Genomic DNA, 27003 nt, shown 5'->3' with positions numbered 1-27003 from the left:
ATATCATCTATCATCTTCTGGAGAGATACTGTGAGAAAAACTAAACCCAAACTGGGTGTATCATAAGCATGCTGCAGGAGCATCCAGAGTCTACCTCTGGTGTTTGCCATGGGCAGTGTGGTGCAGCATTCTTGCTCAGGGCAGTCTGTAGTGCACATTCGGAGCTCCTTTCCAGGCTGGGTGTTCCAGGATGAGCAGTGTGATACATACGAGTTGATCTCGTTGTGTGTCGTGCTGCCGTGTTTTTATATTAGAATCTGCAAGATTGCACTGTTGGAGCAGCACACAAATCGTAGCCTTGAATCAGTAATATGATCTAATTAGGAATGATGTTTTCATTTCCTGTATTAATAAATTGTCTATCTTTCTTGAAATGTTGAGGTTGTTTTCTTTAATCCATTATACTCTACAATTGGAACATGCTGTGTGAATGGGGTTACATTTTAATAAGGGAACCAGGGAATTAACTTGTAACTTTTTAAGAATTTTATCTGTTTAAAATAATAGTTTTTGAACTGCATTTGGGTAGTAAGGCAGAAATGAAGGCTTGTGTGCCTGCTTATCACATGGAGAGAGATAAATGTACCAAAAACTTAAGAGCAGGTATGTGATGGTGTTCAAAGAAAATGCAGTTTAGCACAAGAAATGCTGAACCTCAATTTTTAGCAGTGACATTTTAATGATAGGAAGTCTGCAAAATTATTTGCCATCAATTGTGAAGGCAATAACAAGCCTTGGTGGTTTTTCACACCCTCTGTGTTAAGTGCTTTCAGAATGACAGCGTAAACTGTGTTGGAGAACTCCAAGGAAGTAAAACTGATTAAAATGTTCATGCTTGAATGGTGCTGATGGAATAGTTCATTTGGACTTTCTCTACCTCCTGCAGCTCAAGCTGAAATATTAAAATTCAGTGAATTTAAATCTCTCTCCCCTCAGCTCAGGAAAAAAACATTACATTTTAATAGGTTTTAAACTCATAATTCATTGGTTTGGAGCAGCACTATTAAATCTATTTAAATATTACGTGTATTACTAAGGAAATGATTGAAATAGTTCTTTTTCTTTACCATTCTATGCATCTGAGTGAAAAAAGAATGGCTTTGGTTTAATTTTTAAGCATTTTGTTTTATTATGCCACTTTTATTATCTTCTTAAAAATAAGCAAATGGCAGTTACTGGAAGAAAGGACTCCTTCTGTCTTGTCACACATAATTACTATGTTAAAATGTTTCTTCGTAAATGCACTGTTTGTCACAATTTCTACCCTGTGTTTGAGGCCAAGGTGCTTGTTTGACCTGTCTCAAAAGGTCCATAATTTTTGTTTGCTTTCAAGAGAGTGATTGTTTTACAGCTGTAGAGAACAGCAACTGTTTAGAAAATAGTCATGGAAGCTTTTGAAAGTAGAGTGGCGCAGATAAGTACACACAGCTTGAAATGAGGAGTTGGTCTCAGTGCCTGCCATCATTGCCATGGTGCCTTGTCCAGGGTTGCAAATGCCAAATGCTGCTTAACATGCAGAGGCATCTCTGCTCCTTTCAGCGGGTGGCTGGTTTCTGGCTCGTGTGTGTGTGGGTGCTCTGAGGAGGAGTGAGGGTTTTCTGCTTGAGCCAGTACACAGTGTGTGTGGAGAAGCTGTTCCTGCCCAAGCGTGTGCGTTCAGAGATGGTGGGTGGCTGAGGGCAGTCAGAGCAAGTGTGTTGGAGCATGGGGACAGCAGTCACTTGTTTCTCCAGCCCGTCTCTATTGCTCATTCGAGGTGTGTTAAGCAGTGGTTGAAGCTTGAATTCTGTAAAACAAGTTGGTGGTCTGCTGTGTATTGTACACAGGTTGTTAAAGTGGGACAGCAGAGGTTGGCTTAATAGCTCTATGCTTCGAGTTACGTTTATTTGTGTACCCTAATGTTGAAATTCAGTGCTCCCCATTTAATTACTCTTGTTTGTTGATTTTTTATTGAGTGGTGATCTGGTCCTGCAAATATTTTGATCCTGCCTAGTGCCTGAAATTGGTTTGTAGAAGGCTTTTGGGGTGAGCACTTCTGGTTTTGAATTATTTACCTGAAGTCTGGCTAGGTTAAAGATACCCTGTGTTTTGATTGCAAAGAGGTGTTTTTGAGGAATTTGTCATCTTCCCTTATTCCCATGTGCCAGCCTCAGAGAGAACCTTGAAGGTGAGGCCTAATCTAAATAAATTTCTTCTGTATGCAGCATCTTCATTTAAAAAAAATGAAAATTATCTTTTTAGGAATTTTTGAGGGAATAAATTGGAATGTAAATAATTTCCAGGTTCCATATTTCCGAGGATGGATTTTAAATACCGTTGCTACACTTTGAGTGGCTGCTACTATCTTCTGCTTTTTGTCTTATTTTCAGAATCTGTGGTAGCTACCTGCATTTATATTGGTCTATTACTATATGAGCAGTCAGTAGCACTGCACTGTGAAGTGCTGACCACTTACAGCATCTCATTGCCAATATGCTGTTGCCAGAGGCCCTTGCTTGTTATGGTTAAGTAAATGCACATGACATGAGTGTTACAGCTCGCACACTCAATCTCATCAGACAGAAGAGCTGACTTTGGCCTCCACGTTTCACAAGATTTTACAAACCCCGGTATCAAAGCTCTGTGACCACTGTGTCTTCTTTGTTTTTTAAACTAGAGTTAATCAGTGCAGGTATGAAGAGTCCTGTGGAGAATTTTTGTGATATTCTGTAGCATGAACATATGCAATATTTTATTTGTGACTTATATTTGTATGGTTTCACTTCACACACTGTAGAAAGCAGAGAATACTATTGCCAGTGGGGTGTGTACTCCAGTAAGTGGAAGCTGTTGGCAGCTAAATACAGATGTACTGTGTTCTATCTTGGTCTGTTATATGCTTTGTATTGCCTTCAGTGATAGCCTTAAACCAGTTCTCTGGAAAAAAAAGAGAAAGTCTATCTGTTAGGTTTTAAAGTATTGTGGAGACAGGATCTTCCAAAACCACTTGATTGTAAAATCAGCCATGTTTATGTATTCAGTAACAGTGCTGTCTATTTAAATAGGTACCCTTTATTGTACATTATGGCCTAAAGACAGGTGCTGTTGTATCATGATTTCATGCTATAAGAGTTCCAATACCCCTAAACAAGGTCATATATTGGACACCTAGACTTTTTTCCCAACCACACTTTGTAGGCTGCTGCCTACAGCAATGAATGAGAACCAGGGCTGTATTATAGAGTGGATCAGTTAAATGTTTGCATTACTTCATATGGGTGGATAGTATGTCTTCAGTCTTAAAATGCAGGACCAGAGCAAGGGCTCTAGTGCTCAACTGGGATGGACAATAAAGTACTGCATAAGTAGAGTATTTCTACATGTTAAGTCCATCCATGAAGAATTTGGGAGGTCTTAAATTCTTACATTGTGTGATATTTCAAAATTTTTGATTTTTACTAGCAGTTACTTGCTTATTGCTTGGTGTTTTTCACAGTCATATCCTTGGGTATATGAATGCATTGCAAAACTGATGAACTAACTCAAGGAATTTTGTGAAACAGGGGAGTACTGCTTTCCCCTTTATACTTTTTAAAGAGGCTAAGACAAAAAGAACAAGTGGTCCTTCCAAAGTCTTGGGGCTGCAACTTAAATCCAGGTGATTTGATGCTTGTCAAGACCTTTATCAAAGTTGCTGTGACTGGGAAACTGCACTAAGGCAAAAGAATTCACTTCAAGTTTCAGTTATCTGGCTAATGGGCATTACATTAAAGACAGAGCACTACATCTCACAGTGAAATCTGCTTGGAGAGAGATAATGGTATCCACGTGTCCTAACACTTGTGGGAAAAGGCTACTCACTTCCAAGAAGACCAGGTATTGCAGTCCTCTGCACAGGACCACAGCTATACCAGAAATGGCCGTCTTTAAAGACACAGAATGGGTTGGAAAGAATGGATCAGTCTGTGCAACCCAGGTTTTTATCCCAAGGAAAGGCAACTTGCTGAAACCTAGCATAGCATGTGCTGCAAGCCTAATGGAACATGGTGTTAGCATTTAGAAGTTCCTTAACTTCTGCTTCTCCATAGTTGCTATGTAAAAATGTGACTTGGTAAGGATTGACTTGGTAAGATGCATTAGAGAAATATATATGTGAGATGCATAGTATTAATCTATTTTATGCTGGTATTACATGGGTCTAAAACCATACCTTCTGAGGAATCTTAGAATTGTAGTTGCCACATTTAAAAGCTCTGGTAATATAATTGCTTATAGATTTAGCCACTTGAATCTCTCTGTGACCAGTGCCATTGCTTAACTTCTAGCTTTTACTGTTTACAGATGGTAACTTTAACTTTTTAGTCCAGGGTTTCAGAAGCTTTCTACTGTGGTGACCCTAGAAGATTATTTGGAAGTCTGCTGGGAAAAGCACAGACATTACTCTCATTTCTAAAGGAAAGGACCAAAATTTACAAGGTCCCAGCAGAGATGCTATCTTTTTACTGTTAGTCCAGAGGAGAAAAAAAAAAAATCTCTTCCCAGTGTCTATGTATAGGACATTAGTGGAGCATTTGGTAATAAGGTTCCTGAACCAGTGTGCACCTACTTAGCCAGAGATAAATTTTGCCATCTGTTTCTACATAGCAGAAAACACCCTTTGCTGCCATTGTTATTTTTTGCAGTGATCTGTGTGAAAAGGTTTTGAAGCAGAGGTTTCTCATGACAAGACCTTTACCTTACTATTTGTGCTTTCTGCCTTCTCTGGCAGATGTGGATTTTCTTTACCTTAAAGAGAAATTGATGGTGCAGTAGGAAGAAGAGAGTTTTAAGTTGTGTGATTTATGTAGAAATTTCTGCCCTTTATTAAATGATAATAGAAAGTGATTCTGAAGTTTAATTCTTCCTCTCTCCATCTCTAGTGTGAAACTGAGGTGAAGTCCTGCAATCAGAAGGAACTACTGAACTCTAATATTCTGTGGGAAGGTGAATTTAGCCTTTTACAGAGGACTAGGTTTTTCTGTTTTTAAGGTTCTCTCCAATTTTTGGCCATGAATCTTTTATTTGTTAGTAGGTTGTATTAATTTTTTGTCCTCTGTCAATGCTGTTTCACTGAATAAAAAATAGTTGTAAGAGTGGAAGGCAGGACAAATGGTGAAACATGTATCCTGACGGATGTTCCCATATATATGATTAAGAACGGAAATGTGCTCTGCATATATTGCCTTTCATCCCACAATATGATTTGGGAGATGACTTTTTGTTCCTAGATCACTTAAAAGATCTTTGAAGCAATTTGTAGAGATATGATTCTGATGGTTTCTTTGTTATTTATGCAGGAGCTCTAAATGTTCCTGTTCTGATTAATGACAGCTATTGGTTTTTTTTTTCCTTCTCCCCATAGTTTCCTCTGTAGAGCTTGCTTTTCTTCTGTGGAATCAGCATCCTCAAAGAGAGAAATTGTTGAATCTTAGAAAGCAAGTAGCCTGGCATTTGATTTAAAAAAAAAAGCATTATTATTATTATTATTATTATTATTATTATTATTATTATTATTATTATTATTAGTCTGCTCCTTATTCTCTCTTTTTTCATCATGTTTCATTCTTATTCCTAGATTTTTAAGGTCTGTGTTAATTTCCCTTTGTGAGCCATCCAAATTTTCTAGTAGATCAGTTGCATCTGAGCATTTAGAATTTCCACTAATTGCTGATACATTTCATAGCGTCACATAATTTTTTATTGTTGGAAAATACTTCTAAGATCATTTAATCCAACCATTAGACCAGTACCCCTGTGTTCACAATTAAGCCATGTTCCCAGGTGCCACATCCAGAAGTTTTTTCTGAGTGCTTCCAGCTATGGTGGTTCCACCACCTCTCCGAGTAGCTTGTTCAAATGCATGACCATGTTTTCAATGAAGAGGTTTTTCCTAAAATCCAATCTAAACCTCCCCTGGCACAACTTGAGGCCCTTTCCTCTGATCCAATGGCTAGTTGCCTGGGAGAAGATACTGACTCCCTCTGCACTAGAACCTCCTCTCGGGCTGTTGTAGACAGTGATAATGTCTCCTGAGCATCCTTTTCTCCAGTCCAAACAGCCCCAGCTCCCTCAGCATCTCCTCACAGGACTTGTGTTCCAGACCCTTCACCTGCTCCGTTGCCCTTCTCTGGATACACTCCAGCACCTCCATGTCTTTCCTGAATTGAAGGGCCCAGGACTGGACACAGCACTCAAGGTGTGACCTCACCAGTGCTGAGTGCAGGGGAAGAATGACCTCCCTGCTCCTGCTGGCCACACTATTCCTGACACAGGCCAGGATGCCATTGGCTTTCTTGGCCACTTGGCACATGCTGGCTCATCTTACAGCTGCTGTCAACCAGCACTCCCAAGTCTTTTTCCACCAGTCAGCTCTCCAGACACTCTGCCTCCAGCCTGTAGCACTGCATGGGGCTGTTGTGACTTGATCTTGTTGAACCTTATACTGTTAGCCTTGGCTCATTGATCCAGTCAGGAGCCTTCATTAGAGCCCTCCTGCCCAATGTGGTGTCACCTGCCACTCATCTGTCACACTGACTGAGAGGACACTCAATCCCCTTGTCCAGACTGCCAATACAGATGTTCAGCAGAGCTGTCTTCAACACTGAGCCTTGGGCTGCCAGCTGTAACTCTGTTCACCAATACTGTGGACCCAACCATCCAGTCAGTTTATACCCAGCAAAGAGTGCACTCGTCCCGACCATGGGAAGCCAGTTTCTCCAAGAGAATGCCATGAGAAAAGATGTCCAAAGCTTTACTGAAGTTCACATAGACAACATCCACAGGATGTGGAGGATGTGTCTTTCATAAACCTGACTGGCTGGGCCTCTGACCACCACCTCTCTCAGTAATCCTTATTGTCCACACACAGCAGGCCCAATCGGATACCAGCCCTTGTTGTTTCCCTCATCCCTACTGTGTCAGGAAATTGTCTTCCAGGAAGCTCCTGGACTGTTTCCTCTCTGTTGTGTTGTATTTCCAGCAGCCATCTTGTAAGTTGAAATCCCTTACAAGAGGAAGGGCCTCTCATTGATTGTCATTGTGAGAATTCTGCCAGCTGCTTATGGAATATTTCATCTGCCTCTTCATCTTGGTGGTCTTTAGCAAGATTCCCACTAGGATATTCCCTTTTACTCTGGGCACTGTAGTAACTTCCAAAATTCTCACTCTCTCTTAAAAGAGTAAGGGTAGTAGTTTGTTCTACTCTGTATCAGTGGGAGTGTTTCTTTATGCAAACCCATTATGTGGTATATATCCATACAGCTCCAGAACCATTCCACTGCAGGAACTGCTGTATGACTCTCTTTGTAGGCTGTTTTGCTGTCTTGTATCATAACAACAGAAAAAAATCTCTTTCTTTTTTAAATATCTGCCAGCAGAGAGAGAACAGTACAAAGGAAGTACAAACAGTGCAGATCACATCAAGGGTGCGAACAGGCACGATAGATAAAAATGCATATCATCTTAAGTACACTCATAACTGTGTGTGCCAAAGAATTGCCTTTGCTGGTTTTCAAACCACTGACATTGATATTATGTACTTTTGAGCCATTGTTTTTATGTCTTTGTTTCTTCTTCTTCTTCTTCTTGGGTTGTGTTCTGTTTGTATGCTGTACTATTAATGATTCACTCTGAGCAACCAACCACATCACTTAACTAGTTTCAAACAAACAGTGAAGCTATATGATTCAGATTTTTTGAGGCAGTAGTATGTTCAGGTTATTTGAGTAACAGCTGTGACTTTTCAGGGTCTGCAAGAGGGAAAGTGGTAGATTACTGCAACAGAGAGCTGCTTGGAAAGTATCCAGTAGAAACTTGAACCTCTTCCAGGAAAATAGGCTTTGAATGTGCTGACTATAACAAGAGAGCATTCAAAGCTAATTTTTTAGTGAGTTTGTTATCACATTTACTTAAAAGTTGATCTCTTAAGATATGCTGGGAAAAGTATTAAGCTAAGCATCAACACTTAGAATGGCGGTCCTAAAAATAAGTGTTACCTACAGAAAAACCTTCAGCAAATCCTTTTTACCTATTTGTGTAGATGTGACTTTGCAGTTATTTTTTTCCTTACTCTAGACAGCCTAGAAGAACATATAGAAAAGAAAATACCATTAGTAGCAGCCAGATGTTATCTTTATTTGACATGTGTTAATGTGTTTTGAAAGCTTTACTTCAGTTTTTACTACTCAACTGATTTAAATTATCATCTTCTTAAACTTATCACTAAAAACAATGCATTCTTCTTTTTTGGGTTCTTTCTGATTGCTGTGTTTACCCTGTGCTCTTATATTTTGTGTGTGTTGAATGCTCCTTAAAAATACTGCAATCTATTTTGTAGTTCCATAGGGTGTATTTCTTGGTAGCTAACTGTTGCTGTTTTTATTTTCAAATAATTCTGGAAAATTTACAGCATCATAAAGTTTGCCTTTCCAAGTTTTCACCTATTATCCATTCATGCTGAAGATGTATGCTTGACTTTACACATACTGTAGTCAACGTTGATGGGATTGTCTGAAGTTAACCACATGCTACAGATGCTGAGAGTTCATAAATAACATGACCAAAGATAACAAATTAAAGAGAAGATGGAGAAGGGGAGGAGAAGGCATTACAGCAACTTCAAAAAAATTACATGGTTGCTCAGTTGGCTCATTTTCAGGCTTTCCTTGCAAGTTTTAAAATTGTGTCAGATTTTATGATCTAAATTCATGCTACAGGCGGAAACAAGTGTGAACTTTCTTCCATAGTGGAATATTTCTTTGTGTAGAGAGTAACTATCAGTTCTTACTCCTCCATAACTTTGGCATTTTGATGACGATCCCCTTTTTTTACTACTTTGTAGCACTAATGTGATTGCCCAGTGGGCTAAGGAATTGCTCATTTTTATGTAACTTTACATTTAAAGAAATAGCTGCATGTAGGCCTGATGCTTACCACTGATGCCCATAAGCAGTGGAAAAACAAGGTCAAGCTGTCATTGTGTGGGTATTTGGATACAAGTAATAGTTTTGAAAAGTTTGGAAACGGCAGTCAGAGATGTCACTTAGTCTTTACCTTCTTGACTAAACCTATTGGCAAACAGCACTAATTATGTGATTATATACTTTTATTTCCTTTTCCACTTCTATATTTTGAGAACAAAAGCCTACCCAGTGTTTCACTTGAATTTGCTTCCTTTCTGGTTTTGGACTGGTGCCTCATTTCAACATTGCTCCTTGTAGTGGAGGAGGTCACACTCTTTCCCATACCAGTGCAGTCCTAGTCCACAGTCCTCTTTCTGTTGTTGAAATTTTGCTCCCACCCCATCTGACGGCATGCAACAATATTATATTTGTGTGGCACAGGCACGTGAGGCTATGCTGGAATTTTGGGTGTTAGTTTAAACTTATTTAACAGTCTGCTTTTCATAGCAAAGCATTTTCTTTCTGCTGTTACAATTGTGACTTAATGACACCAAAATTCAGCTGTATCAGCGAATGACACTTTGTCACTTCTGAGGCCATGTTCTTACCAGATTTCAGGTTCCAACTACTTTTAATGGAAGCGTTTGGTCTCTTCAGAAAAGTTCTCTATGGCAGGAAGGCTATGGGTTTGGTTTTTTTAATTTCCCACTCTCTGCAGTTATTTACAGAGCATTCTCCAATTCAAATTGCAATGAAAATACATCGATTCTTGGCCAGGAGGGACTGGGGCAGCCCAGCTGTTCGGGTGATCTCAAGCTGCTAGGCTACTACTCTTAAGTATAATGGTCTTAAGACCATATTACATCTGAGAGTCATTAATGATATTCAGTACATCCAAGCTTCAGTCTATGCTGTTGTCTTGCTGATCTATGTACAGAGATTCCCAACAAAGAGCCGTAAAAAAGGGTATTACATTCACCGTGTGGTTTTCTTCCAGCTCTTGGGTAACCATCCTGTATCAATAGAGGAGGTCATGTAATGCAAATTGGATAGGTCAGTAGGCAGATCTGTATGGATTGTACAGTAGTGATAATGAGTGCTCCTCTTCGGTTGACATTGTAGTAGTTAACAAGGGGAAAGCTCACTGTTGATATGCTCAGGCTCTTCTCAAAGTCTTTGCTTTAAGCCACTGGCAGATTCAGACCAAGATCTTCATGCAGTGGTTTATAGCACATTCTCAAATAGGAATAGGAAATTCCTTGTTCAAAACCAGGTAGCAGAACAAAGATTATTTTGTTCATCCCTTTTCTTTTGTTCATTCTTCTCCTCCCTCTCCAAGTCAGGCATGCCACATTGTTGTAAGGCAGCCCTGTTCAAACCCTGAAGCTAAACAATACGCTATTTTCTCTTGCTCTGTTTCATTAATTTAATATTCTGAAGAATGAAGCATACTGCCTGCCATAAGAGCATCAAGCAAGCAAAATGGGTTTGATACGTTGTGCTAGAAGGAACACCTGCTGGAATGACATGAGTTCGCAAGCAGGAACAAGATTTAGCCTTTTCTTCTTCTTCCACTTGGAAGAATGTTCTTTCTGGGTTTTTGTTTGGTTGGTTTTGATTTTGGTGTCCACCTCCCGCCCTCTTTTGTATTTTTATTCCCCCATAGATTTCTTGTAGATCATTACCCTCCTTTCCCTAGCACTGATCTGGATTAGATGATGTGTGCATGCCACTGCCAGTCTGATTCCACTACACGGAATTTATTTCCAAGCAGAAGAGAAGGATCTGTACTTTCAGGGTGAGGTGTCAAGGGACGTATGTGTGCAGTGTGCTGCAAGGGTTATCTAGTCTGCTGTGACTTGCAGCCTTTTCCTTTCAGCACACCCTTGTGTAAGTAAGATCTCAGGTCTTAAAAGTTTAAAGTGGAATGGTTTTATGCAAAGCAAGTTGAATTTTTATTTCTTCTAAAGTCCTGTGTACAGACATGCAGGTGGGAAAGAACAATCCTAGAGGATTTAGGATTTGACTTATCCTGAACAATAGCTGCTTGAAACTGAAAATAAAATTTCAGGGGTAATCTGATTATTCTATGAACAGAAATTAGTTGGTTGGTTAGTGTGTAAGCCTTAGACCTGAACAGATCTCTCTTGGGATATATTTAACTAAACTTTTTCACATGTTTGGTTTTTGTTGTTTGATTTGTCAAGGTTCTTTTCCCCTGCCTTCCCAACGAATAGCAACAGTCTATCTACCCCACAGTGGTTAGTATAGCACAAAGCTTGATGCAGCCCTGGTTGAGGTCAAGCACTCCAATTCAAACCTCTCAAGGGCTTTCTCTATGTGTTGCCAGTGTACTGGTAAAAATGACTTTAAACTCTTGTCAGTGCAGTTACTGGTGCATGCATCACAGTCCCACTCAAATAAACCTGTCACAACACAGAGTCAGCAGCTAGAGAAGAGTACAAGGGCAGGCCTCTAGCTTTTCATTCGAGCATCACTAAACGTGCACAGAGTGCCCAATTATTTCAGCATTATTGAGCAAGCCTACAGGAGGACCCAAGCCTTGCTACATTAGATTTTCTTTAGTAATTTGCTCAAGTACCGCTGAGGACACTTAAAGGGCTTAAAACGGTGGCTGCAACCAGTTTCCTTTTCTGGATTGTTAATTCAGGTTTTCTCTTTCAAATTAACTTTCACTGCATGCTGTGCAGTAGCGCTGGGAGAACTGTTTAACACTAATTTTCTCAATTTTCAGCTTTTTTTTCATCATATAACTGCTTTTACAGTTACATATGTTTTGATTAGATGTGTACATGGCGTGTTTCTACTAAAAAGAGAAAGTAATAATACCTCTGTCAGAAAAAAAAATCACCAAAAGGGTAACATTCATTTGCCTTTTTTTTTAATTTTAAATTTTTTGTCGTTGTTGTTTTCCAGTTCAGTCTGAGTTTTACCAAATATGCTGTGTTCAAACATCTAGACATTTTTAAGGCACCAGGATGTTTGTGAGCATTGATATCTTGGATGGATCAGATGCATTGATTGATCTGATCAGTCACAGCTGATGTAGGTGATCAATCAGACAATCCCCAGCTCTCTGAACAAATTCAATATCTGTGTTTTGTTTTTCACAGCAGCAACAACTCCAGGCCCAGCACTTGTCACATGGACATGGTCTTCCCGTGCCGCTCACTCCACACCCCTCGGGCTTGCAGCCTCCAGCCATCCCACCCATTGGCAGCAGTGCTGGTCTCCTGGCACTCTCCAGTGCACTGGGGGGCCAATCCCACCTCCCAATTAAAGATGAGAAGAAGCACCATGATAATGATCACCAAAGAGGTAGGCGCTGCTGGAGGAGTGTGTGGCTTCATTTCCCTCCTTATATTTTAAGTTCTTCTGTTTAAAGTAAGCAAAGGGGAAGGAGGGGGGAGGAGTTTTCAGAAGAGCTCCTAGTTAATTACTTTAGTGTTTATTATCTAGCAGTAGCCAGAAATTGTGTTCAAGTGCTAGAAATCCAGTTTTATAAATCTGGCTGTACAGCATTAATAATTAACTGTACAGAAAAGTTAACATCTGTGCAATTTATTATTTAACACACATCAGGATTCTTTCTTCGGAGTATGATAAATGTATAATTTTATGTAAACTAACTAGTACTTTTCTCTTTCTCTCTTCCCCCACATGCCCATCCCCTGCCACCGTATCTCCCCCCGCTTACGCACGGGGGCTGCTCTCCATGCAGACAGAGACTCCATCAAGGTAGGATTCCATTTTGTAGGTGTAAAGGGTAACTTGATAAAGCAGCATGAATGCTGCATTTTTCCGAAGTGTGGCACAGAGTGGTGGAAAAAGTCACAAAATGGTTGTGATGCTTGTGTTGATTGGCAGCACCCTGCATAGTCTGTGTGTCACATTTAGGCAATGGCTGGTAGTGTGGCAGCTAGGATTGCAAGCAGCATGCTGACCAGTGAGTTTACTGGACCAGCACTGAGGCTGTTCTTGGATGGAAGGAAAGGTCTGCCCAGCGCCAATGTCCGAGCTTTTGAGACAGGAAGAATAAGCCAGTAGTCTTAAGTAATTTGGAAGCTGTAAATTGTAATTCTGATATTTCCTTATAATGCAGTTGAGGAAGGAGAGCTCTGTTGCTCACAGGGGAAGATGTGGGGTGCTGCCTTCTGTCCTGTAGTTGGAGAAGAGTGAGCTGCCCTTCCCTCTACCCTGTTAAATGTGACACTGAAGCTTGAACTGAGTATTCTACCTTCCTTATCCAAAAATTAATTTTCAGGTTCTGAGTGACTCTGCAGCCTACCCGAATCCTGTGTAAGGTGGTGTTCATTAGTAGATACAATGACATACTTGCAACTCGTACAATTTTGAGCGTTCAGTAATAGATACAAGTATGATTCAGTTTCATATGATGCTTTTCCATACTGATAGCCACCAGAGTGTCTCAGGGGCTCCTGAGGTTTTAATGCTGCAGATGGAGATGTGTCCATCTGCACATCAGCCCTGTCCTCTTCCTTGATGGGTCTGCTCTCCTAGTTTGCACAGTTTTCAGAAGCACAAGATCAAGCCTTATTAGGTGCTGCTGAGTGTGGAAAAAAAAAATACACTTCTCTTAGAAATGGCAAGACCAGCCTTACTGAGCCCTTAGAAACAGTTTGTCAAGTTTCTAGTCCTTTTTTTTTTAGGAATATATAATATATTCTAGGGGTTGGGCAGGTGAAGAAGGAGATGTTCATGGCGTGAGTCTAGCGTGCATTACACAAGATTAGCAGGATCTTGTCAAGTGGATATTACCAGTGTGCCCTTGATGGTGTTGGGAGAAGCATGGTTCTGGGCACAGGCTTTGTCCTCACCAGAGACCTGTCCATCAAGGGCTGACACCAGGGCTGACACCTTGGTTCTTTGGCACTACAGGTGGGGATGTGTCCCACAGCCTATCCCAGCACACCTCTTCTGCCACTGGCACTCCTGACATGTCCCAGCCAAGCGCAGCTGAGCCAATAGTTGTCAGTTTTGCTGTTACACACGTGGCTCTGCATAACAACCAGGAGCTGACAGGAACTGTCAGTTTTCAGCGTGAGCAGCAGAGGCACTGAAGCTGTCTATCTGCTGACATAAGACAACAGCGTGTTGGATTTCACTTCAGCCTCTTTGTCGTGGGGGCTGGAGCTGCCATTGCTGCTCCATGCGACCAGGTGGGAGCACACATTAATGATGATTTTCCTAGAACACCCGCTCTTCACTGTGAGCAGATAAGTGTAGTCCATTTTCCTTTTTCCTGCCCTCAAGCTAACAAATGCAAGTGGGGCAGATACCTAACTGTGAGAGCACAAACCCACATGGTTTCTTGAGTGAGGCTACTTACCTATACAGTTGGATACTTAGTGATTTCATTCAAGAAAGTGACTGAGGAGAACTGCTAATACACGCCATTCACTGTTTCTAAACGATATATCCTAGTCATGTTTTTGTAACATTTGTGAGGTGTTGGGGTGTTTATGCTGGCATGGATGTTAGGGGGAGCGGAGCGTTTGTCCTGAAAAGCCTGTTTTTGTCTGGGATTGATTCAAAAGTGCTGTTACTCATAGAGCTTCCAGAAGGAAAGAAGGGCATCTACTTTGTGCAGTTCACTTTGAAATGATAAGTAGATGTTTGTCTTGCACGGTGCTCAGGTTGTGAATTGGCTCGTGTGTCAGCATTATGGGGCTTACTGCCAGCCTTGCAAGGTGAAATAGTTTGCTAATTTCCTTAAATGTTTTCAGTGATGCCCAGAGTAGCAGTTAGTCGCTTGTTCAATCGATCCCTCCTCCCTTAAGTGGTTCCCGGTTAAGAGAGGCTTTTTATGATTGTCTGCTGTGTGACTTGGGACAGTTTTTGTCAGCCAGAACCAGCTGGAGTCTGTGTGCTTGTATGAAATAATTTATTCATGCAGGATAATGCTCCTTAACATTGAACAGGTAATGAATGTGACATAAATTTCCTTCTTCCTTTTAATTTTTCCCTTTCCTCTTCCAATGTGCAAACAGGCAGGCTCTGGTACTCTAAATAGTAAGTAATTTTTGGCCATCTGTCAAAAGGAAATTTCAATACAAATTTAAATTAATGATGCCTGAAATTTTTTATAGCTCCTCTAAAAGCCTCTAATGTGCAGAAAATTCTGAATCTGCTGGTAGTAATTAGTGTAGCATGTAATGAGGATATGGGCAATGTTATACAGCCCCAGTGTAACGTTTTGATATGGTAGCAAAATTTTGATTTATATAAGGTTGTGCCTGGGTTTAATTGTGAGAGACACTTTAAAGTGTTTTCTTGCTGATACAGATTATTAAGCAGGGTGGATTTTAAAATAGCTCATGAAGTGTAAATTTACGCTTTAGTGTGCAATTTAGATAACAAAGGTACAGTAGCCATTTCTACAAAGAAAGGAATTTGGCTGAAATGACCCATTTCTTGTCACAACTTGCAGCGCTTTGAATTTGCTGGGCAGTTTTCTTACTGAAACTTGCTGTCTCTCGATGTACTGGTCCTGACTGTCCTCTTAGTTCAGGCCAGGGAGAAGGCAGTTTGCTTCACTCTACCAAATGTGGCATGTTAAGCCTGATCCTCCCCAGCACCTCCCTGGAGTGAGTAATTCACTGATGAAACTGAGTAGTCACCTTCAGGTAACATGAGATTGTCCAGGAGACGTTCCTAAATAATAGATCAGCATTGACACAGCAAGCTCTGTGGAGAAGGGCAGCTTTGGGAGCTCTTTGATTTCTTCTTGTATCCAGTCCTCCAAATTCTTTGCAAAGTTTGAAGTGTGGGAAAATTCTAAAGGCAGTAAACTGGGTCATGGGAGTGCTCTTTGTGCAGTGGCAAGGCTGTGGAGCGGACAAAAGGGAGGGAAGGCTGGCATGCGCCAGGGCTGTGCTCAAAGTGCAGCCCTGGCTTAAGGGCTCTGGGGAATATAATGTGTTTAGACAGAAAGACAAACAACTCTGCAGTTAACCGAACAGCTTTCCACAGAGGACTTGGTGCGTCTTCTTTTCAAAGACATAAAACTTCCTTCTTGTAAAAGAGGGAAAAGAAACAAGAAGGATTATTATTTTAAGTGGATTCTTCTTTGCTAACTGCACTCGCGTTTTTCCACCTCCTGTGAGAACTCGTGGTGCAGGAGGCATGTCTTTTTTTCCAGTCCTGGTATCATCTCTGGGACAAATGTGGCAAAGTTTCTCTGGTGCCTAACAAAGTTCCTTTTCTAATTCATTCCCTTTGGAGAAGCTATGGAAACATACTGTGTAAAAAGGCTCTGCCTGACAGAAAGTAGTGGGGTGCTGGCACTCTTCTTCCTGTAACTCTCAGTGCAGCAAATGTAGTGAGGGAGCTCCCAGATGCTGGCTGGGTTGTGGGCCTGCCAGAGGTAGCCTGGATGTCACAGAGCAGATTGTTCAGGAACCTCAGAGTTTTCTGAAACATGTGAATTCACGCGTGGGATCCAACATGTGTAGCTTTTTAATCACTTCTAAAGGTCTCTTGTTCTTTATATGCTTGTTATGCTTTGCTTTCCTTTTGAGGTTGGTTGGTTTGTTTCTTTGGGCCATATTTCAGGGGTTTTTTTGGTTTTTTTTCTTCATCTGATTTTTAAATCGTTTGGGGCAGAGACTACGCCTATAGCAGGACTTGACTAGGTGATGAAACCTTTTTTCATTTTTATCTGTTTCAGCAGCAACAAGTGCCAATAATTGAAAATTGCAGTCTTGTGACAGGAGTAAAACAGCTAGTTTGAGATTCCTCTAGGGGGAAGAAAAGAATTTTAGAAGAAAAAATCTGAAATAATGCATCAAATACAGCTTTGGGGTGGATTTCTGGCCAACATGCAGGTGAATTGGGAAAAGTCTGTCAGGGAAAATTGAGGTGAATTTAGAAATAAAATTACTTTTGCCTTAATCTTTGTGAAAGCTAATAATTACACATGTGGGCAATACAGGAAAAGTGGATGGATATGATTCCCATGTTCCATTTATATTTGTGGTAGCAGGTGCTCCAGTGCTTCTCAAGCTGTTAGCCACTATTAAGTGTTTAGACCTCTTTTCATTTAGTTGTAAGTAAGAGTAGGCTGTTTACTTCTGAATCCAGTGAGTAACTGCATGCTTGTAGGAGTTGTGTGAATGCACTTCTGGAAAGTACAAGGTACTTTAAAATAAAAATGTCCCAATATATAATATAAGACTTCTGGATATTACCAAATGTAATTTGTAAATTTTGTAAAACATAATTGTGTTGCTGACTTTGTTCTTCTGCTGATAGAGGAACACCACATAAACTGCTGTTATGTATTCTGTGGACTTTGTCCTAATTGTCAGGTTTCTTCTAAATGGGACTTCCTCTAGAGGCATGAGTGTCCTACCAAATGTGTCTGCATTCAGTGTATTAAACAAGCCAAAAAACAAAAAGTGGTTACAGACTTAAAGAAATGTGTAGGATTTATTTCCTGATAATTTTGTTATTTGACCAGTTAATCACCATTCAGCTGAAAAGCACTTCACAGGCTTGTTAAAATCCAGACATTTCAGACTCGTGTCGTGGATTCTGTTTGTACCTGTTGCTGTTCAGGAATAAAGCATTGCCTGTATTTTGCTTTCTGTTAGGTCGAAGCGGTAGTTTTAAACAAAGCAGATTTGAACTATACTGCTCTGCAAGAGTTGTGGTTTTGATGTTTGTGGGTGTTTCGGGGGTAGCATTACCGAAAAATAATGAGTAACTTCTGTTGGCTTCTGATACAGTAATTTTTTCAGTATTAATTGATATCTACCTCTGGGTGTGTAAGCTGTGCTGAATGTAACAGGTGCCCTAATTCCAGAAAATGTGTTGTAATTGTTTGTTTGTGGAACAGATGAATAAATATCTGTGGGGCATAGCTGGTCCTCAGGTGGTGAACGTGAGTGGATTAATGATGTGATTGGGTGAGACATGCTTGTTTGTTGCAGTCTCGTCCAGTAACTGTCTGCTGAAGCAGAACAAATATTAATTAGCAAGGTCCTGTTTGTTGTCTCAGTCTATCTTATGGAGCTGATTTTTTGGCACTGCATTTTTTTCTTAATAACCTTTTCATGGCTAAACTTGTAGTATGTCATTCAAGCCCTGGGGTTTTTAAAAGACTTCTGGAACATGAAACTAAACCTCAGTGTATATCTCCCTACTGTGTTTTTTTCTTCTCTTCTCCCCCACACCCCAATTGAATTTTAAATTTCTTTCATTCATGTGGTAGTCTTTTTCAGGAGGTCATCTGGGAAGTTTAATTTAGTGTAGAGTACTCATGCTCATATGAAAATAACAGCATATGCTCTGGTATCAAAGAATTAGCTGCTTCTGCCAGCTTTGATGCCTTCACCTCTTTTACCCAATAGCTTTGTACTCACTTCTGTCTGTTAATGGCACACTATCCTCTTATCTTACATCTTTTTGCACGTTTCCACAGGTTGATTCTTACCCAGTGATGTGCCCACATTTGGTCAAATTCCCATAGTGCATCCCACTGTCAAACTTTTATATTGCCACTTGGTGATTTAGGGTAACTCAAATATTCTTTCTCCAGATGCTCTCTTCACCCAGAAGGCAAATACATACATGGGCTGTAATTTCTAACCTGAGCAGTCATGTCTAATTATTTCCATGGCAACAGACTGTGATGTTGATAACACAGGATTATGATTTCACATCATAGAGTAGGAAGAGGAAGTTTGCTGGAATGAGGAGGTGGGTGGAAAGGTCTCCAGTGCGAAGGCTTTGACAATATAATAGCTGGGGGGAAAGAAGTAAAGGGAGGAAATTAATTTGTTTATTCTATCTCTTCGAGTTCTCCTCATTGTAAGCATGCAATTAAAATAATTCTTTAGATGCTGAAATTCATGTCTTACACTAGTTTACTCATGGTGGATGAGTTGGAATGAAGAATACATTTGCAGGTCAAGTTACATAGATGCTTGTCAATGTAATGGGAGAAAATAAACACCACCTATCAATTTTTGTCAAAAGTGTGACCCAAACTAGGTTTTTGACTTGCAGATTTCTGTTGACACTGTGATTTTTTCCTTTTTTTTTTTTTTTTTTTTTTTCACATAACATTTTGATTTTGTCTTTTTTTTTGGACCCTTAGGTCCAAAGTTACTTGAAACGTCCCTTATTTTTACATGAATCAATGGATTCATTGGGCAGGCAGATTATCTGCTAAAGGGAGGAAAGGAGTGCACCTTCTGGATTCAGTGACATGTATGACATGCATTGGAAGTTTCTGTGATATGGGTGAAGTCCGTGAATGCTAATATTATATTTGTATTTATATTGCTCTTGTCTTTTATCTGGTACTGGGAAGGGAGCACGTTTCTAGTCCAAGATGATTTTAGAATAAGCTTAGCGGAATGGGTAGTCTGACTGATATGGAAGTTGTTATGCAGGATTGTTGAGTGCAACATTGAATTGCATGAATTACAAAAAACATGAAATTACAAAGTTTTAGCTGTGCTTTGAGGGAAGAGGCAATTAGACCAACCAGCAGGAATTGGCCATTGAGAGAAGTTTGCAGGAAAGTTGCACTGTTTCCTACCTCTCCTTGGTACAGCTCTAATTGAGTTGAATAATTAATTAAATATCTAAAGCTCGATTAGCCTATTCTGCATAGCAATTTGAAAAGTTTTGTCTTTTCTTAAGCGACATTTGGCCTTTTGAAGAACAAAAAATTGGAAATGCTAATGTTTTTCATCCAACTAAGGGAAGAAAATAAAAATGTCTCCATAGCAACAAAGCTTCTTTCTACAAGGTTTCCTAAAATATGCCTGAACCAGAAGCAGATGCCTGATTTGAGAATCTCGCCTTCTTCAATGTAAACAAATAACTTATAGGCAGGTGTTGGAAATAATATGGAAATCCTATTAAAGAGCCCTGGGTTCCTGTCAGTCAGGAAGCCCCTGCCACAAAGGGGTTGGTTGTCTGAATAAAGGAGGCAGAGTAAATTCTCGTTAGGCTTTAGCTTTTCCCAGGAAATGATTGTCTCTGCATGCTCTTTCTCCTGCAAGTCTGAATGCGAGCGGTTTCTTCTACTGATCCCTTCTGCCACCCTTGCTTTCTGCCTCTCTTCTCCTGCTGGATTAGCGCTTGATGTCAGTGGCGGCTGTTGCTGCTTGGGATGTTGTGTCATTTGTGATTTTAACCCCTGTTCCCTCCTGCCCCCCCGTCTGCAGCCCTGCCTTGGCTGGTGAGAGGACAGCTAGGGGAGACGCCTGACACTGGCCTGGAGTGAGAAGAGGAAGGAAAGTTCTCTAGTGAATTCGTAAATTTTGGTAGGGGTTTTGGCATGGGTGGTTTGCCGGTGTCATGTATGATGTTCCAAATAAAAGTGTGGTTTTTCACATCATGCGTCTAGAAAATTGGTGGAATGCTCTTGATTCTTTTTAATCTTCTTTTGAAGTTAGTGAGAAAACATGCTAGCCATCACTTACCTGTTAGTGTGACACTTTGATTGCATTTGCACTTTCTGATGTCAGTTTTGTCCCCAGACATGGTTGTACTGAGGTCTGCCCTACAACAGCTTACCTGCCAGCTTACCTGCAGGCTGTGGGTGAAAAGTTCCGTGCGGGGCAGATGGGAGCAGGTGCTGAGGACATGCTTTCCAGGGTTTCTAGGCTGGAAACACAGACGTTGTGTTTGTTTCCTCACATCCTCTCTCTGCGTTCCTTGTCACGCCAGACATAGTGGTGCTCTTAATAACACTCAGAGGGTTAAATGTGGATAAACACAAAACAAGGCTTCTGAAAAGCCTGAAGATTATCATGCAGCATTTCTCGGACTATAGCCCCCGAGACGCACTTCATAAAGCCAATAAAGCGCGCGCTGGTGGTCTCCTGTTGCCCTGGCAACGGACCACAGGGCACCCTGTGTGTGAAATGCATGAACATCTGCGAATTAATCTTTTTTAGTTTGTTCCTTCCTTGGCACCAGTGGAGCTCTGCTGGATGGTAGCAACAGGGCCAGAGCTGGAGGGTACCCCAGGGATGCCCCAAGCTTCTGGCAGAGGGGGTGAAGCCAGGTCCTTCCCCAGCAGTGCTTCCCACAATGAAGGAATTGAAGGAATTCAGCTTGATGTCACTTTTGCTGAGATGCTGTTAACTTGGTTTTGGGTACATGGGGGGAAGAAATAAATTTTAAAAATATTTTCCTAAGCTGATGTAAAACTTGGCTTGTTAGTCTTACATGACAAAATTGAAATGAGCTCTTGTGTCCACGTGGCATTTTTACTGGACTTCTCCACTCGTGTGCTTCACTCTCACAAGACTGTAGAAGAAGCAGAACTTGAGGGGTAGAAAGTCTCATGCAAATCGTAAAATGTAGAAAAAGTCAGCAATGTGACAGCTAACCCAGCAAGAGGCCCAGCCACAACCATGCTTAAGAGATACAAATACTGAGGATGGTATTTTCCATTGCCTCCTGAAGGAATCACGGAGACCACTCGCTCAGGAGTCGTTCACTTCTGGGTCAGTTCCCTGGAAGGCTCTGGGCGTTCTCTTCCCTTGCCTCCCCTTGCCACCCTCACCCCTGCTGGGGTGCACCAGGGTGCAGGTTTCATGTCTGGCTCCAGAAGCTGTGCTTGGTGCTGGCTCTGGCTGCCAGCTCAGGGCTTGCCCCTGCTCTCCACCAAGTCTCAGGAAGGACTGTAGGGGGAACACTGTGAATGTTGTATCATCAGCAGTTGCTGGATGCAATCAATGTTTTAATGAAGTATTGGAAGTGAAATGCCACTTTAATCTGCTAATTGCATTAAAAGGACAGCAGATTACTCTGTATCACTTCTTTTTGATCTGCAAACTTATCAAAGTACTGAGGAGCTTTTAAGTGAAGTATAGCAGGCAGTCCAGTGCTACTTGTTTGCATACGAATATTAGCAGGCACAGCTGCACCTCTGTTTTTCTGCCACTCAAGAGGCAATGAATGCAGCTGTGGGAGTGTTCTTAATGCATGCTTATGAGTAAGTGGGGCGGGGGGATGGGAGAAGGAAAAGATTCAACGTGGGTTGTTCCTTTTTCCATTAGCTAGGTGAGCTGTCTATCATAGCTTATCCATACAGAGAAGCTGGCAAATTTCAAGCCACTATATTGTTTGAAAGAGGGCATACAGTATTTTCTTTGCTATATTAATCTTGACAAATCAAAATAAGCAATAACACTGGTTTTGCTGGCTGGGTCCTGCTTTGTCAAACTGGCATGTTCTGCAGAGGTGCAGTGCAGAAATATGGAAAAAAGGCCAGGAGAGGTGTTTCCCAATTGCAGCGACCCCCAGAAGGGTTTTCTGCAGTTGTGTGTGGTTTGTGTTTGGCACAGGCTACAGACAACATAAAACTCTTCAGCTACAGCAGTGTATTTCTGAGTCTTTTGGTATTTTTATTTTATTAACAAAGTGGACAGACTGTATAGAAATTGCTAGTTGCATTGAGTTGAAAAACCAGTGCTGGCCTAAATAAGATAGGGCTTTGCCATGTGATCTTCCAGTACCAGGCATTAGAAAATCATTGTATCTGGCTTGTAGTTTGTGTGTTTATATATTTGTTGAAACCATATCTGTTGATGCTGTACTTCTGTTTCAACTCTCCATTTCTTTTAAAAATATCAAACTGCAATTTGTTTTAGTCCTGGAGGAAATTAATGTTTTGCTTTTCTTCCCTGCTTTGATAAAAGTTTTCTGCCATGGCCTCCAACTACTATTTTGTAATGAGCCTTGCTGTCCCATTCTGCAGTTTATGAGAAGAATTCAGTGTCTGGATAATTTAAAAATAAACTCTTTAAAATCAATTACAGTGAAACTTGTGGGGTTGGAGAAACCTTTTTTTGCAGTATAGTATTTTTCTGAGTGCCATGTCAGTATGCATAATTGACATGAGAGTAGCCAAGGCACCCTACCTTAAACATAAAGGCATCTTGTCCAGGATCAGTTTGTTGCCCTTAGAAAAAGCAGTGTGTGCTCACCATCTAGGTAGCCTAAAAGCTTTGTATCACACTGCAGGTGTTTGAAAGCAGTAAAGTTATTTACCAGACCTGTAGGACTCTGGTGTGCTTTATGAAGGTTTTCTGGGTAACAGCGTTACCTTCAGCCATGGCAAAGGCTGGGGGGTGCCATTTTCCAACGCTTCTTCCTGTTCTGCTGGATGAGGAAGATGAGATGCTATCAAAAATTGTCATGTTATCCCTCTTCCCTATTATTTCTAGAGTATCTAGCATCCGACTCTTTCTAGTATATCAGAGATTTTTCCCATTTAATCTGCTCAAGTGTTTTCTGTTGTACAGTACCTCTCTGTTGTGTCTTTGCTCTCTGTAGACCTTAAGCAATTTTACAAATCCTGCTAATGACTGTAACAGTCCTGCTAATACTAATAAACAAACTTGGTGTTGCAAATACCAATAACCTCATTTTTAAGAGTAAATCTAACAGAAGTTTCCCACCAAGTAGTGTAGGGCTGCAGTGGATACAAACAGCTGTGGTGATCACAGCACGATGGAGCTGCTGCTATTTAGCAGACAAATGTTTCATGATTGTTTTGGACAGAGAGGAAGAAAACTTTATTTGATAGAAGAAGTCTCTCATGTTGACAGCACACAACACCAGACTGCTACAGTGCAATCACTGCAAAGCCGCATGTTTTGCAAACAAAATATGTTGCAGATTCTAATTATAAAAACAAAAATATGTTCTTTAATTTGACATACAGAGAGAATTTCTCTTACTCTTTTTCTAAATCTTAAAACTGCCAGGAATCCTCTCTGGAATACTAGTTACTCAGCGTGCGCAACTGTTACTGTAGATGTCAAAAATAAAATATTCATAAGTGTATTTGATATTGTATTCTGGCTCAAGATGCATACCCGTCCAACACTGCACTATGATGTATATGTAAACTGGTCCTAGGAAAAACATTTGTTCATAACCAGGCTTGTTCTCATTGCCAGTAATGAGATTAAATCAAAACAAGCACCATTTGTTACCTAATTTGTCTATTTTCTTAAAGTTTGCTAGAAGTTTAAAAATAATAACATAATGGAGCTATTGTGACAAAAGCCAACAAAATCAGGGAAGCAGACATCTGGAGGTGGCTGTTTCCCATACTAAAATGGCAATTCAAGTAAAACACGTAATGCTTAGCACTGGGTTCTATGCAGTAAGACTACTTTGTCCTGCTCTTTGAAACTGTAAACATGAACCTATGTGAAACCTGTGGAGGAGGATGAGTGAACATTTGGCTTGTGTCAAATGAACATGGGGGGCAGTGGAGGAAGAGAGGTATGTGGGAATAAATGCATGTTTCCTCTCTGCATCCACCTGTCTTAACCACCGTGCTTATTTTTACCTACACTTTACATATTCTCTCGAGAGAACTCTTTCACAATTCGCATTTAAAAAAAAGGAAGAAAAATTGTATGCAACCCTAATTATTCTGTATAGAGATCAAGCAGCTACTAAATTTATGCGTGCCTAACACTTGTATGTTAAAAGCTGTGTGTTCTTTGTACCAGAAGCAAGGTGTAAGGAGGCATTAATCCTCTAAAATTAATCCTTTTCAAGATCACAAGTTACCATTGCCCTCTCTTACATCAGAGTGTGCCTTATGTTCCCTTTTCTCCTATAGGACATCTGGTGGTTCCTTGGAAATATTTGAGCCATCATTTAGCAATTTGAAGGGAAAGCCTTGAATAATTCACACAACAAATGATTAGGCAAGCACTTGTCTATCTAACTGAATTATTCTGCATGTTTGCTGAAGCAGTTAAGCAGCAGAACAGCATTTTCTTCTCTGGAGGCTTTACAGTGGTAGTATTGACCCACCTAGTTATTGGGTTTCAGCCTTTTGTTGACACTGTTGTAAATGAAAGCAGTCTGGACAGGCACTGAGCAGCTGGGCTGGATAATTGTGAAGGATTCCTGCTTGTTGCTGTTACCCTCAGTGTTTGTAGTGGGTTGTTTGCTTTGACTTTTGTTGAACTGTTGACAAAAGCATTAGATACAAATGGGAACAAATAAAGTGGTGAGATGCCAGGAGGGCTTGGCAGAAATGGTGGTTTTCATTCCAGCTTAAATGGGGAATGTCGGCACTTGTCTGGATGGGTAAAGGAAGGTGTATTCAGCATTTATGTGCTTTTCCCTCCCCTTTCCCTTGCTTTCCCTACTGCTAAATATGTTTTGGCAAACAGGTGAATAAAAACAGAGCAGAGGCAATTTTACCATTGCCTTAACTCCTTGGCACTATGTTTTTGAAGCTCTCTCTGACTGTGGATGTCTTGCTGGGCAAATCCAGTTCCTGAAATGAAGGGATTAAGTATATAAAGGAAAGGGGAGAAAAAAAAAGAGAGAGAAGGACGGGGGTGTAGAAGGACTAGAGATGAGAAAAGAGAGGCTTAAATAGAACGGTATACACTAAGTAGTATAGCCAGCAAAATTGAAGTCATTTACTGGAACGCTTTTAATTTGGTTTAAACAAAATACTCTTTTATATATTCAAATGGGGAGTAGCTCAGCTGTTGTGAAGCCAGAAAATTAATGGTATTTTTAGTGAAATAGCAAACGCATGTCAACAACATAGCTGTGGATGATAATGTTGGCATTTTATTCATGAGGAATTATCAATGCAGGTTACTGGACAACATAGTGTGACTGGAATGATTGAGCACGGGGGGGAAGCAGCTGTCCTTCTGTAAGACGATTTCATTTTACATTTAGTCTTTCAGGAAGAGAAGGAGACAGAAAGAAAACATTTAAAAAAACGTATCTGAAATACCTGTCCTTGTGGTTTCTGTGTCCCAGAGACTAAACTTTTTACCTTTGTCTGACTCATGGTTTTCTATCTGTCCTTCTTTTCAAGTCTTTCTTGAGGGATGGCAGAGAATAGATGCAGAAGAATAGCATCCCATTAGGATATCTTTGCAGAAAAAGTAGTTTTGGCCCTGGAGGAGTTGCAAGTTTACTCTAGCCATCTCTGGCACTTGAGTTTTGTGCCTGAGTATTGTTTGCTTGGGGCTCTTAATGCATCTAATGTGTTGTCAAATACGATTTTGCTGGCTAGTTGTGGAGAAAGTTAGTGTATGATCTGGAAGGTCTTGCCACTTGGCAGGAGAGATGCTTTGTGTTTGTTATTCTGACTGTAGTTTTCTTGTAGCAATTGACTTCAGAGTGTTGTGCAGATCAGCTGGGAAGTGGCAAATAAAGTTTGCAGGGGTGAAGACACCACTGCAGTGAACGAAGAAGGTGCTGTTCAGTGTTGCTGTGTGAGGGCATGCAGAAGTATTCCTTGCCTCTGCTGTAACATCTGCACCTGCTGGTATCTGAGGTAGCTGTAGGGTTCTGGGGTACCAAAGTTGTGATATGCAGGTATTTTTTGTCACCTGTCTTCATGGATCTTCCAAGTTGTCCTAAAATCAAACACCATAGTAGCCAGGTAATTGTGGAATTTATGGACCCATTTTGAGCAATCATCTGTGAGTGTTTTCATTATTCCCCTTCGTTATGATTGCCATATTGTTCCTGCTCTCATCACAATAAGAAAAGAAGGGAAGCAAAGAAGAGATCAGGAAGAAATTGCCTTTTACTGCTGTCACTGTTAAGTTTCTTTTAACATGCAGGATGTTTGTTGTATCAAACCATAGCCCTGTTGACATCAGCAATAAGTGTTTTGCCCAGATGTTAAATACTGCGAGATCAGGCCTGAATTTGTTATTAGTCATACAAGTACCAAAACAAAAGATAGAAATAACAAGCTATTTCTAGCAAACTTACTAGGAGTGGTGTTACTATGCATATCACTTTGTACATGATGAATCCGCAGTTCTTTTCTCTTTGAAAAATACACATAACAATTCTAAAGGGAGCTAAAGGTATTATGATAGCGAATTTCGACCTTGATTGAAGGTAAAGTGAGTACATTTTGAAATGCAGGGACTTAAAGCCAAATTAAAACAAATATATTCCATAATCATGTTTGAATAGCATTTGGATCACCTAAAATGTGTAAGAATTCAGAAAAAACTAACTTGTGAACGTTCTGTGGCGTTGCCTTGCTTTTAGA

The 27003-nt window shown here is 40.5% G+C and overlaps 1 protein-coding gene across 5 annotated transcripts in view; it reads left to right on the top strand.

Annotated features, from left to right (window-relative positions):
- LOC106860821 (TLE family member 4, transcriptional corepressor) overlaps positions 1 to 27003 on the top strand; it is a 97464-nt gene that overhangs the window by 41905 nt on the left and 28556 nt on the right. For 3 of the 5 annotated variants that reach the window (XM_088157406.1, XM_088157407.1, XM_014888866.2), the window contains 2 exons: positions 12053 to 12257; positions 12661 to 12677. In XM_088157406.1, the coding sequence (XP_088013532.1) occupies positions 12053 to 12257; positions 12661 to 12677 (222 nt within the window). The remainder of the gene's footprint in view (positions 1 to 12052; positions 12258 to 12660; positions 12678 to 27003) is intronic. The other 2 variants (XM_088157409.1, XM_014888868.2) reach the window with 1 other exon arrangement.

This window comes from Sturnus vulgaris, chromosome Z (assembly GCF_052056855.1).
Source record: "Sturnus vulgaris isolate bStuVul1 chromosome Z, bStuVul1.hap1, whole genome shotgun sequence".
Classification (NCBI taxonomy): Eukaryota; Metazoa; Chordata; class Aves; order Passeriformes; family Sturnidae; genus Sturnus; species Sturnus vulgaris.
Note: the sequence above shows the minus strand (reverse complement) of the source record. Positions and strands in the feature narration are given on the sequence as shown.